The sequence below is a fragment of the Ursus maritimus genome (assembly GCF_017311325.1).
Source record: "Ursus maritimus isolate PB19 chromosome X unlocalized genomic scaffold, ASM1731132v1 scaffold_X1, whole genome shotgun sequence".
Lineage (NCBI taxonomy): Eukaryota > Metazoa > Chordata > Mammalia > Carnivora > Ursidae > Ursus > Ursus maritimus.
Window position 1 is genome coordinate 104,458,508 of NW_024423319.1, and position 11,372 is coordinate 104,469,879.

General features: G+C 39.6%; 1 protein-coding gene across 1 annotated transcript in view; it reads right to left on the reverse strand.

Annotated features, from left to right (window-relative positions):
* POLA1 (DNA polymerase alpha 1, catalytic subunit) overlaps positions 1-11,372 on the reverse strand; it is a 308,487-nt gene that overhangs the window by 167,318 nt on the left and 129,797 nt on the right. The window contains exons 31-32 of the mRNA XM_040633339.1: positions 10,416-10,547; positions 4,937-5,111 (exon numbers count right to left, since the gene is read on the reverse strand). Of these exons, the coding sequence (XP_040489273.1) occupies positions 4,937-5,111; positions 10,416-10,547 (307 nt within the window). The remainder of the gene's footprint in view (positions 1-4,936; positions 5,112-10,415; positions 10,548-11,372) is intronic.

Sequence of the window (11,372 nt, forward strand, 5' to 3'; positions counted from 1 at the left end):
ACCCTGTCTATTGACAAAAAAATACCTTTTGTAACCTGTGTGGTATGGGGACATTTTTTAAAAAGGGAATTTTTATTTTCCAATTTAATCCAGGAATACCCTGGGTTAACTGTGTTGTCTTGTTTTAAGCCTACTTTTCAGAGATTAAATGCTAAATTCTCACGTTCTTCAAAAACCCATAATTTCTCAGGGCCAATGAGAAAACTGCCCAGGTAGCCAAATGCCTGCAATTTTACCACTGACCATGAAGAAATGTACTTGACAGCTATTATACAAATCACTGGTCATTGGAGGAAAGATACTACATAATTCTAAGTACTGTAATGCATGAAATATAAATTTATTAAAAGATGAAATTCAAGGATGAACTTTAGACTATTCCTATCGCTGGCCTGTTTTGCCAGGTACAGAAGATTATTTGGATGCTGAAGCATACTGTGAATATTTCCTCCACAGACGATGAAGAGCTTTCATTAGAACAAGAGAGGAGAAAAAAACCTAAGAGAACAAAAGCTAAGAGTTCCAAGTTTTAGTGGCCATGTTTCCCATTGGGCTATTGTGTAAGAAGAGTAATACTATATATTTTTTTTCTATTCACAGATGGGAAAGAGTAAAATTTTGCTTTATTTAAGCCCAATAGCAATAATCTTACATGGGTTTCAGAAAAATGATACACATTTTACTGTGGGATAATGAGGACCATTAGTTATTAGAGAGAACAAATTATTTTCTTTCAATTCAACACACTTATTCATTCACTCATTTAATAGACCATCCTCTCTCCTTTTCACTAAAATGGCCTTCCCATACAGAACACCTGGCCATGCAACATGCCACCAGACAGGCTTTAGGAGGTGTGTTGACAGGGAGAAAAATAGTCGGAGAATTTCCAAAGTGAAGCCACAGGATAAAACCAACACTCGATGCTTGCCTTTCATTTCAAGGAAAGCAGTATAAAAGCAATAGAAAAAGAAAAAGGTAGTTGAAAAATACACTTGCTCTCCACAAAAGAGTCTTAAAAATAAAAAATCATGAACTTAATAATTTTCCTAAATGAAATTATGCCATTATTCCTGATTTCTTTGTACTAACTAAAAGGACAAAGTATCAAACTTCACTGAAGTTTCAACACTGTAATACATTTCATTAGTCAAAGATAAAAACTACATTAAAAGCAAGAGAATTATTTTATGTCTGTGATTAGGCAGTTGAAGGGCTTATATTTTATGTATACATTTGTACACTTCAACTTATTTAACAGTGTCAGTTCACTAACTGCAGTTTTTTTAATATAAAGAAAACAGATTTAGAATTTTAAAAACAAATTACAGTAATTTTATGCCTATAGCTTGCACCTCTTAGAAACCATGCACCCCCTAACACTCTCCTTACTTTCCCACCACTTTCCAACCCCCTCCCTCCTCCTCTCTAAAACCACAGGCTAAGTAAGAACTGGTAACAGGGGCCTCAAATCCTCTAGTGAAGTACAGCCACCCTGGTTTTTCACTCAGGGTGGAGGAATAAAGGATGCCGATCACAGTGTGGCTCCCGCACAGGGCAGGGAGCAAATGCCTGCACAGAGCTGCCCGGAGACCTTCCATGCTTTCTACAAATCTTCATGGTAGCTGGCATTTGCTGTCCTGCAATTCACTAATGTGGACCTCCTAGGGGAAAAAGAGGGAGAGAGAAAGGACTACAGGATTTCTCACTAATGCAGGTGATGCCATCACCACTGGTGATGGTAGGAGGTGTAGTGGGAAAAGAGGACAAGCAGGGGAGGAGGGAAACGGCGCAGTGAAGACAACTTCACAGGTCCTCAGTGTAAGAACTGATGTCAAGTGGCAAAAGACAAAAATCAAAAAAAGATAGAAAGGGGTATAGCCGCAACTCCTTGAGAGCTGAGGACGCAGATCCTTCCTGGAGCTCTGACTGGCTACCTGGCACCAAGAGCTTGCAGGTCGGGGCTGGGGGAAGGGTGGGGGGGATAGACGGGGACTGGGCGGGACTGTGCACAAGCATGGAAGGCTCCCACTGTGGACTGAACTGGTCAGTAATAACATGAACGCTCTAAAGATGGGCCTCATGAGGCTACCAGCTTTGAAAATCATTTGTGAAAACTGGATTCATAAGGCAGCTGCAATTAGGATAAAGTTCGTGTTTAAGCAAGTCAAAATCTGCCCACTGTTTAATTTATAGTTATCTTAAATATGACCCCAGAACCAACAGAATCAGTGTGGTCCCCTCTGGGACCAGTGTTGAGATACCTGAGCAGGCATCAGGCTACCCCTGGGCAGGCTCCACCACCCTTCACTCAAGCGCTCTTCGGCTGAAATACAAGGTTCTGTCTGCTCTTATCTTTTTCATGTCCCTCATGAGGTGGCACTCGTTCCCTCTACTCCCGCTCAGCGCTGGGCCACCGGGAAATTTAAAACCAATGAAGTAAAGGGTAGCAATTAGCCTCCAGGCCAGGTTCTTGGTGATACTAACAGAAAAACTGGGAGATCTACTCTTTAAAGAAATGGTTCCACTCAGGAGTTTTTGGTGCTTATGTTGGGGGGGGGGTGGCAGCCACTGGTCCAGGGGGGTGCAGTGGGGAGAAGAGGGAGCATTAAGAAAATGAAGCTCCTGCAACTTCACATCCACATCTGCTTAGGGACCTCTGATACGGCTCTCTGAGCTAAGAACAAGGCAGCAGAGTGTGCAGCACAGTGGTGAGGAGCACAAGATGTGGAGTCACAGAGAGCTGGGTCCCCATCTGACCACAGCCAGCCACTTGAGAGCTATGCAACGAGACCAAGTTAGTTACTTCTCTAAGCCTTGGCTTCCTTCCTTGTAAAATGGAGTGAATACAACAGACCCTTATGAGGTTGGTGTGAAGATTAAATTAGATAACATATGCAAAGTACTTATTACAGTATCCGCCAGAGTAAGCACCCAAGACAGGGGCGAGAAAAAAGAAGGAAGCTAAAAACTACTGAGTACTTACACTCCCCTTCTCACAGCTGAGGATGTATAAACATCATCAAATACAACTCAACTATGAGAACACACTGTATGGCGATTTGGGTAGCAGATTTTATCTTCCTCATTATGTTTTGCTTAGGCAAATGTTAAAAATGAGTTTCCACTTCCAGAGCAGACAATGGTCCAGGGTAGAAGAGTCAGGGCTGGTAGGCAGGAGTTCAGAAAAATACTCACCAGGGCAGGATGACAAACATGTGACTTACTCATTCATCTGTCCAATCACAGCCCACACACGCATAGTGAGCACTAACTATGTACAAATCTTTTTTTTCCTTTTGAAATGTTATTCAAATTTTAGTTAGTTAACATATAGTGTAATATTGGTTTCAAGAGAAGAATTCAGTGATTCATCACAAACAGCACCCAGCGCTCATCACAAGTGCCCTCCTTAATACCCATTGCCCATTTAGCCCAGCCCCCACATCCCTCCCTCCATTAAGTTAAGCTCAGTTCTCTATCACTACGAGTCTCTTATGGTTTTCTTCCCTCTCTTTTTGTTCCTCCCCTTCCCATATTTTCATCTGTTTTGTTCCTTAAATTCCACATATGAGTAGAATCATATGGTATTTGTCTTTCTCTGGCTTATTTGGCCTAACACAATACACTCTAGCTCCATCCATGTTGTTGCAAATGGCAAGGTTTCATTCTTTTTGACAAAACTATGTACAAATCTTATGGACTGGAGGAGTGTGGACACGTGTATGCAGAAGCCTGGCAAGAGAGTGGGATGTGGCTGCTAACAGCACACACTGAGTACTCCCTCTGCTCCAGGCCTGTGCAGAGCATCACACATGTATCATCTATTGCTCCCTCAGAGCAACAGCAGTTTACGATTCCAGAAACCAAAGCTTAGATCAAGGTTAGAGGCTTGCAAAAGCCACAGAGCTTGTAGATAGCAGAACCAGCATGTAAGTCTAAGTCCCTATGAAGTCAAAGCCCATGTCTTAAGCCAGACACTTCAATGAGGGGGAGAATTTTCCATGAAGCACGGACAGAATGAGCAATGCCTTATGTAGGGGATCCCTAAGTATACCAATTAAGAAAGAAGGCTAGGAGCTCCAAAGTTAGAGTCTACCACTGCCAGAGTAAAAGACTATGTGAGATGTCAGTGCCATCTGGACTTTATAGATAGTGAGGCACCATCTAAAGACTTTATAAGGCAGTATTCTAAAAATATTCATCGTTGCATACAATGGGATAGAGTAGACATCTTAAATCAATGTAACTCTTTACATGCTGGTCATCTAGAAATGAAATCAGAGCAAGTAATGAAACACATTTCTAAGCACGAGACAACAATCTGGTGCGACAGCAAAAAGTCAAAAAATGCTGAGGTTTCAGGGTTGACCAGCACCTCTTGGGATGATGAGAAATTAGGAATCAGTTAATTCCTGGAAGGTAACAACATGCCTAGTTTTCAAAGAATTTAAAATAAATTGAGAGTAGGATATTCATAGGGAAATGAATACTAGAAATTAAAACTTTTAATTGTTAAAAAAGCTGTGTATTCTCACTTTATAGAAAAATACATTTAGAGACATCACAACACCATCAATCTCCTTATTACTAGAAGTTCACCAATGAAAGCTACAACAGTGTAAGCTCAGATACTGTAACTATGCCTAAAATCCCTTCATTCCTTCTCCTGCCTTCCCTCTCTTCCCTCGGCATTTACTGATTGAGTGCCTACTATGGAGCAGGCATGTGGCTACAGAGGTAGCAAGCACATGGGGTCCATAGTCTATGAAGGGAGATAGACAGTAACCAATCAATCACAAAAATAAATGCCCAACTATAAACAAAGAAGTGCTCGACACACACCACACCTATAAACAAGGATCACAACAGGTGAGGGAGGACTGTGGGTGCTGGTCGAGCCGGGTAAGAGGCTATGTGAGCTGGGGACACTTACCTAACCATGTTGCAATGAGGACAGCATCAATTCCGTCTATTGGCTCACAGATCCGAGCCACAACTGGGTGGATCTGCTGAGCCAGGTAGTACTGGGTGTCAATGGTTAAATTGTCCTGTTTCTGTAGCTGCTCAGGTGCATAGGCCCGCTGACTCGCAGTGAGGTTTGACCCATCCTACAAAAGGACATGGTACAGGTAAAGTTGTAGGAAATTCAGTCACACATACATGCTTGGCCAAAAAGATGGACAATAGGGGCGCCTGGGTGGCACAGCGGTTAAGCGTCTGCCTTCGGCTCAGGGCGTGATCCCGGCGTTATGGGATCGAGCCCCACATCAGGCTCCTCTGCTATGAGCCTGCTTCTTCCTCTCCCACTCCCCTTGCTTGTGTTCCCTCTCTCGCTGGGTGTCTCTATCTCTGTCAAATAAATAAATAAAATCTTTAAAAAAAAAAAGATGGACAATAATTCAAATTTTATATATTCAATTTCAAACACAAAGAAGTCCTTTCGACCTATTGGTGAGCATTTCACATGTATCTAAGAGGAGGAAGATCAAGGAAAACATGTCACCCACTGTCCAAGAATGTAAATCCAGCATGTGTTGTGTTCTATTTTTTGTTGAAACATGAAACCAACAAGACGGCATGACTAGATTAAATAATTCCACCTGCCATATCACAGAACCACACTGAGAAGACTTGCTAACTATTAGTCTAGTCAAAAAGGCCTTTTAGGAGTGATGAGAAAAAACATGTGTGGTCCTTTTATTATGTTAACACAATCCCTTCATGGAAGAATTCTTGTCATAATCTCATCTTTAAGCCCCCAGGGTGATATTTTCTATGAGAGCTTTATGTATCGAGAAGCAAATGAGCAAGGGGAAAAGAAAAGGGTATGAAACCCACATAGTAACTTATATACAAGATATAATAGGAGTAAAATTAATGAGCTATCTTGGTGGAGTGGCAACACTCTAGAAGCAAAATATTTGGCCACTGGAATGAAGGGCATGCCATTTTGCACTGTTTACATGGCTCTCCTCAAGGAAAGAAAGATGAGTTAGAGAGTATCTTTCAAAGGCTTCCTCTTAATAAAAATAAAAGTTGTATAATTCTATGTAATTGGTCCATATACAGCCCTGTGGGTGAGGTCACCATCACCTGTGAATCAAAAGAAGTCATCACACTACTGGACCAACACCCGACAACTCACTCCACTCCTCCTCTTTTCTACAACAACAGAATTTAATAATCAGACTAATCAATATTAACTATTCATAGTACTAAGCTGCTCTGCAAAACGGATAACATTAATCCTATTCTTTCATTCCTGCTACAATTAGCCCCTTTTCAGCTCAGCATCCAGCCCAAAGCAGAGGCTACTTGCACACCACTGTCTTCAGACTGGAGGCAGAGGCCTCTTTCTCTGGCAAGGCTCTTGATGGAAACAAACTGGGATGTTTATCAACTAGGCCCTACTTAGTCTAGGATAAAATGAAATACTTAGAAAGCAAACCTTGGATTAAAAGACTTGTCACGTGTTATATGTAACTAATGAATCACTGAACACTACAACAAAAACTAATGATATACTATACAGTGGCTAACTGAACATAATAAAATAAATAAATATTTAATGTAGATTAAAAAAAAAAAGACTTGCCAAGTAATTTTTTTCCCAGAGTTCACAACATGGTAAAAAAAATTAGGCAGAATTCATCAACTTTAATTGTTGCTCTTTGTGAAGTCTGAATTATTAGATGAGAGTAAGATGACAGCCAATGACAAAAAGAGGGTAAAAAATCCCTAGGCAATGACTTCATTAACACCTGAAACCTGATCAATTTACAGAACTGTATTTTTTTTTAAACTGGTCTGTCCTTAAGATTATAGCAATACTGAGGGGCGCTCAGTCAGTTGACCATTGGAATCTTGATTTTGACTCAGGTCATGATCTCAGGGTCAGGAGAAAGAGCCCTGCATTGGGCTCCACGCTTGGTGTACAGCCTGCTTGAGATTCTCTCTCTGACCCCCCCTCTAAAAAAAATAAAGATTATATAGCAATGTTAAGTTTACTACTTTTTAATGGTCAATAAAAATCAAATTTATACAGGGGCGCCTGAGTGGCTCACCTGGTTAAGCGTCTGCCTTTGGCTCAAGTCATGATCTCTGGGTCCTGGGATCGAGTCCCCCATCAGGCTCCCTGCTCAGTGGGGAGTCCTCTTCTCTCTCCCTCTGCCCCTCCCTCCAACTCATGCTTGCTTGCTCACTCTCTCTCAAATAAATAAAAGCTTTAAAAAAAAAACCAATTTTCTACAGGCAAATTTTTTTTTAAAGGCATGTGAGTTATTCTCTAATATATCATTAGAAGATGTTCTCACAGTAAGTTTTTAAAAAAGCAGTTGAAAATTTCTAAGCATGTCCTCAGTTACGAAAATTTTTATTTTTTTTTTAAAGATTTTATTTATTTATTTGACAGAGATAGAGACAGCCAGCGAGAGAGGGAACACAAGCAGGGGGAGTGGGAGAGGAAGAAACAGGCTCATAGCGGAGGAGCCTGATGTGGGGCTTGATCCCAGGACGCTGGGATCACGCCCTAAGCCAAAGGCAGACGCTTAACCGCTGTGTCACCCAGGCGCCCCAAGAAAATTTTTACTTTAACCATATAAAGTACCAGTTTCAACACTGACCCAAACATATTTCTTATTGTATTTAAAAAATCTGAGCCCAAACATGACTAAATTAAAAAAGAATTTGTAAGACAGGTTTTGCTGTGTCGTGTTGTGTTGTGCTGGAAAAACATTCAGGCCATGGGGGCGCCTGGGTGTGATTCAGTTGTTAAGCGTCTGCCTTTGGCTTAGGTCATGATTCCAGCATCCTGGGATCAAGCCCCCCGTCAGGCTCCCTGAGCCTGCTTCTCCTCTCCCACTCCCCCTGCTTGTGTTCCCTCTCTCGCTGTCTCTCTGTCAAATAAATAATAAATAAAATCTTTAAAAAAACAAACAAACAAACATTCAGGCCGTGACATAAGATATATCCCTCACAGACCTAATTCTCAAACCTAGCAAGATCCCATGGTATATGCAATAACGTGTGGTGTACACCTTTAAAACCAGATTAAGAAGCAATGTTGGTCTTCCTTGAAGTGCCTATGTAGTAATTCATGAACTTCACAAAGTACATACTTCACAGAGACAACCAGGTGCAGTCAATTCATTCAAAACTATGTCGTCATCTTTAGTAGGAAACTAACGGAAAAAAGTTATTTAAATGGGTGACAAGTGGGCCCCTTAAAACAATTATGTTAAAGGCATGCCTTACGGAAATTACGTCTAATGAAAGTTAGATAATTGAGGTTTAAAACAACTAACAAGTGGAAGTTGATTTAAGATCTTAGCAAATAATTGATGTAGGTTTTACAAGTCAATGGACTACAATATAAATCCGACACCAAAAACATTACTCTCTGAACTCATCTGCATTTATAGTCAGAATAAATTATCAGTAGACTACTACACCTCTAAATATAAATTTCAAACAAAACAGAACCTGTCTAGGAAACAGACTATTCGTGGAGCGCACCTTTGCTTAAAGCAGTATAGTTCTCTTCAAAGTGTATCATCATACATTTTCAAAAAGATATCTAAAAATATGGTTGTGTTAAGAAACAGAATAATTTGAGTGCTTAAAAGCAAAAGAGTTAGGGAGCTTTGATTCACAAACATGCTCAAAGTGGGCCTGACCCACTACTAGGGGACAGAGGCAAATTAAAGTCCTACGGCTTTTCTTGGGATACAATGAGAAACATAAACAAACAAACAAAAAAACATGAACTGTAGTTTTAATAAGCAAGTAAGTTAAGGCCCAGCACCAGTCGATGGGGAAAACGCTGAAAATATATTAAATTGGATTTACCATACTATATTAGCATCAGCATTTTAGAGCTTTTCTAGCTCGATAAGACCTGGGAAAAAGAAATCATAAGACCCAATATCTAGACATCAAGGAACATAACCTTGACTTTTAAATCTATCAATCATACTACCATACATCTCCATTTCAGATTTAGCCAAAACATAATTGTGACTGGATTTCATTATTAGATGTTATTTCATGGAACGTATAAAATTTTTGAAAGCTATATTGCCATCTGCTCCTGTCATTAATAATCTAAAAGCTTTTCCATGTATGTGAAGTCATAAGTGAAAAAAAACTAGCCTATTTACCAAAATCTTTATTTGCATAATATGAAAATTGTTTTTTTGAGATGAGACTTGTCAGAGGCAATATGCAAAGCACATTAAGGGCTTGAGCAAGTCAGACATTTATGGAAATATTTTCCTGCAGGAATTGGCTTTCTGTAACAGTTCTTAATCAAGGGTAACCCTAGGAGGGAGACAGAGTCAAGTGCTGATTCCTGTCCATGTACTTAAATCATTTGTTATGTACATCATCCACAGTACCGAGCAGATATTAGCAGATAATTTTTAAATTCTGAAAAGACTCTATGATTTAAAAACACACTCATTGTAGTTTGACAAAGATCAATCATAATGCAATGAAATTTAAGGCTTATCTAATTTTTTTTTACTGTAATAACAAAATGCAATAATTAATTAATTAAAAAGAAAGTCTTATAACACAGATGAACTATACCTTTTGGTAAGTATACCACACAATAGTAATTTTAAAGAATTTGGATAAAGGCTGTGACTTTTTTTTTTCTCCAAAAGGAAGAGATGAGACTTCTCCTTTGTTCCAACTGGAGTTAAGTGCTTTCAAAGAAAAAAACTGCTCTTGTGTCCTACCCTCTCTCCTCATCTCTATCAGAGGCATGCTACTCTCCAAAGAAACTGGTTAGTGGTTTAAACCTGTGTTCCAGAAAGGGTAGAGGTTCCTCCGAGGTGCCACATGGAAGAGGGAGAAGGCAAGGAGGCGGGTTCTAGGACCCCTCCGCTCAAAACACAACAAACAAACTGGTGAGATCATCTGCGCTTTCTTCCTCCTAAGGTATATTTTTGGGGTCTCACACCTTTCTCCCTATTATCAAGCACTTCATATATTTTTCAAGTAACTCTCTGAACATAAGCTAGGGAAAATGTATTTACTCTCTTATTCTAAGTATTCATAATGGAATCTGTGGCAAAAGGAATGATAATGGACTACTGCTGGACATATGACCAAACTTACATACATTTTCACTGAAGTTAATTTAGGGTTGAAACAGCACCTACTGTTGCGCATCTGTCAGACCAAAACAATTTCAGTGAACCAGGACAGTGGGTCTTAAGTGTTGTGAAAATTTTAATAAAATACGCCATACCTCTGACTAATGCTTCAAATGTTATAAAACCAACCAGACTAACCCATCTCTTTACAGCATCAATTATTTGGAAGACCATTAAATAAGACACTGTGGTGATATGAGTTTTACTTTGGGTTATGGGATCCAGGAGTCTTATTAATTGCTATAGTTTTACCTGACAGATGACATACGACACAGTATCTCCAGCTTTCACCTTTCTGCCTCCTTGAGAATTCATCCAGAGGGCAACATGTACATGAGGTAGGCTTTTTTTATCAGGGTAATCCTGGGGATCCTTTGTCAATGCCTAAAAGTGAAAAGGAGAGAAAAGCCCCAAACTTTAAAATAAAACCTTTCTCACACAGATATACACTAAACGCACCTTTTCTAGAATCCTATCTGCCACATAAACATAAAAAGGACAGAAGCTATATGCAGAAAACAGTGCCACAGTCTTTAGCCATTCCATCCTCAAGGCCCCTCCCTCCTTCATAATATAACTAATATATTACAACTAACTAATATAACCAGATGCAACTCTGGCAAAAAAGAAATAGAAGTTTATGGGCCATGGCACGTAGTACTTACATATAAAAAAATTAAGACTATAAATTCAGTTTTCTATCAGGCCTTTAGTTTCTCTGAATGTCTGCAATTCCCTCACTGAATTAAGTGGTTAGTAAGGACTGATGGAGATCGGCTACTCTGACTTAATGATCTATTTCTCAAAGGCTCTTCTAGCCTAAATAAACCTCAAAGGTACCAGAAATCGGTGGATTTATTTACACTTTCAATTTAAGCTCTACTAAGGCAGAAAGAACGAGTTTCTAAGAGAAAGTAAGCCCCATGAGAGCAGGAACCTGTCAGCCTTGCTTGCAGCGGCGTTCAGGGCTCAGAACAATTCTTGGCATAGAGTAGCAACCAAATGTTTGCAGAATTATTCCGCTCACTCTGCAATAATTCACTAAGTTCAAGCACTGTAAAGTACTGTGAGAGGAATAAGACAGTCACTGGTCCTAAGTCATCTGCTATCAGTAGATGATTCCTCATTCTGCAAATAAAAACTCTAAAATAAGCCACATGTAAAATAAAATAAAATAAAATAAAATAAAATAAAATAAAATAAAATAAA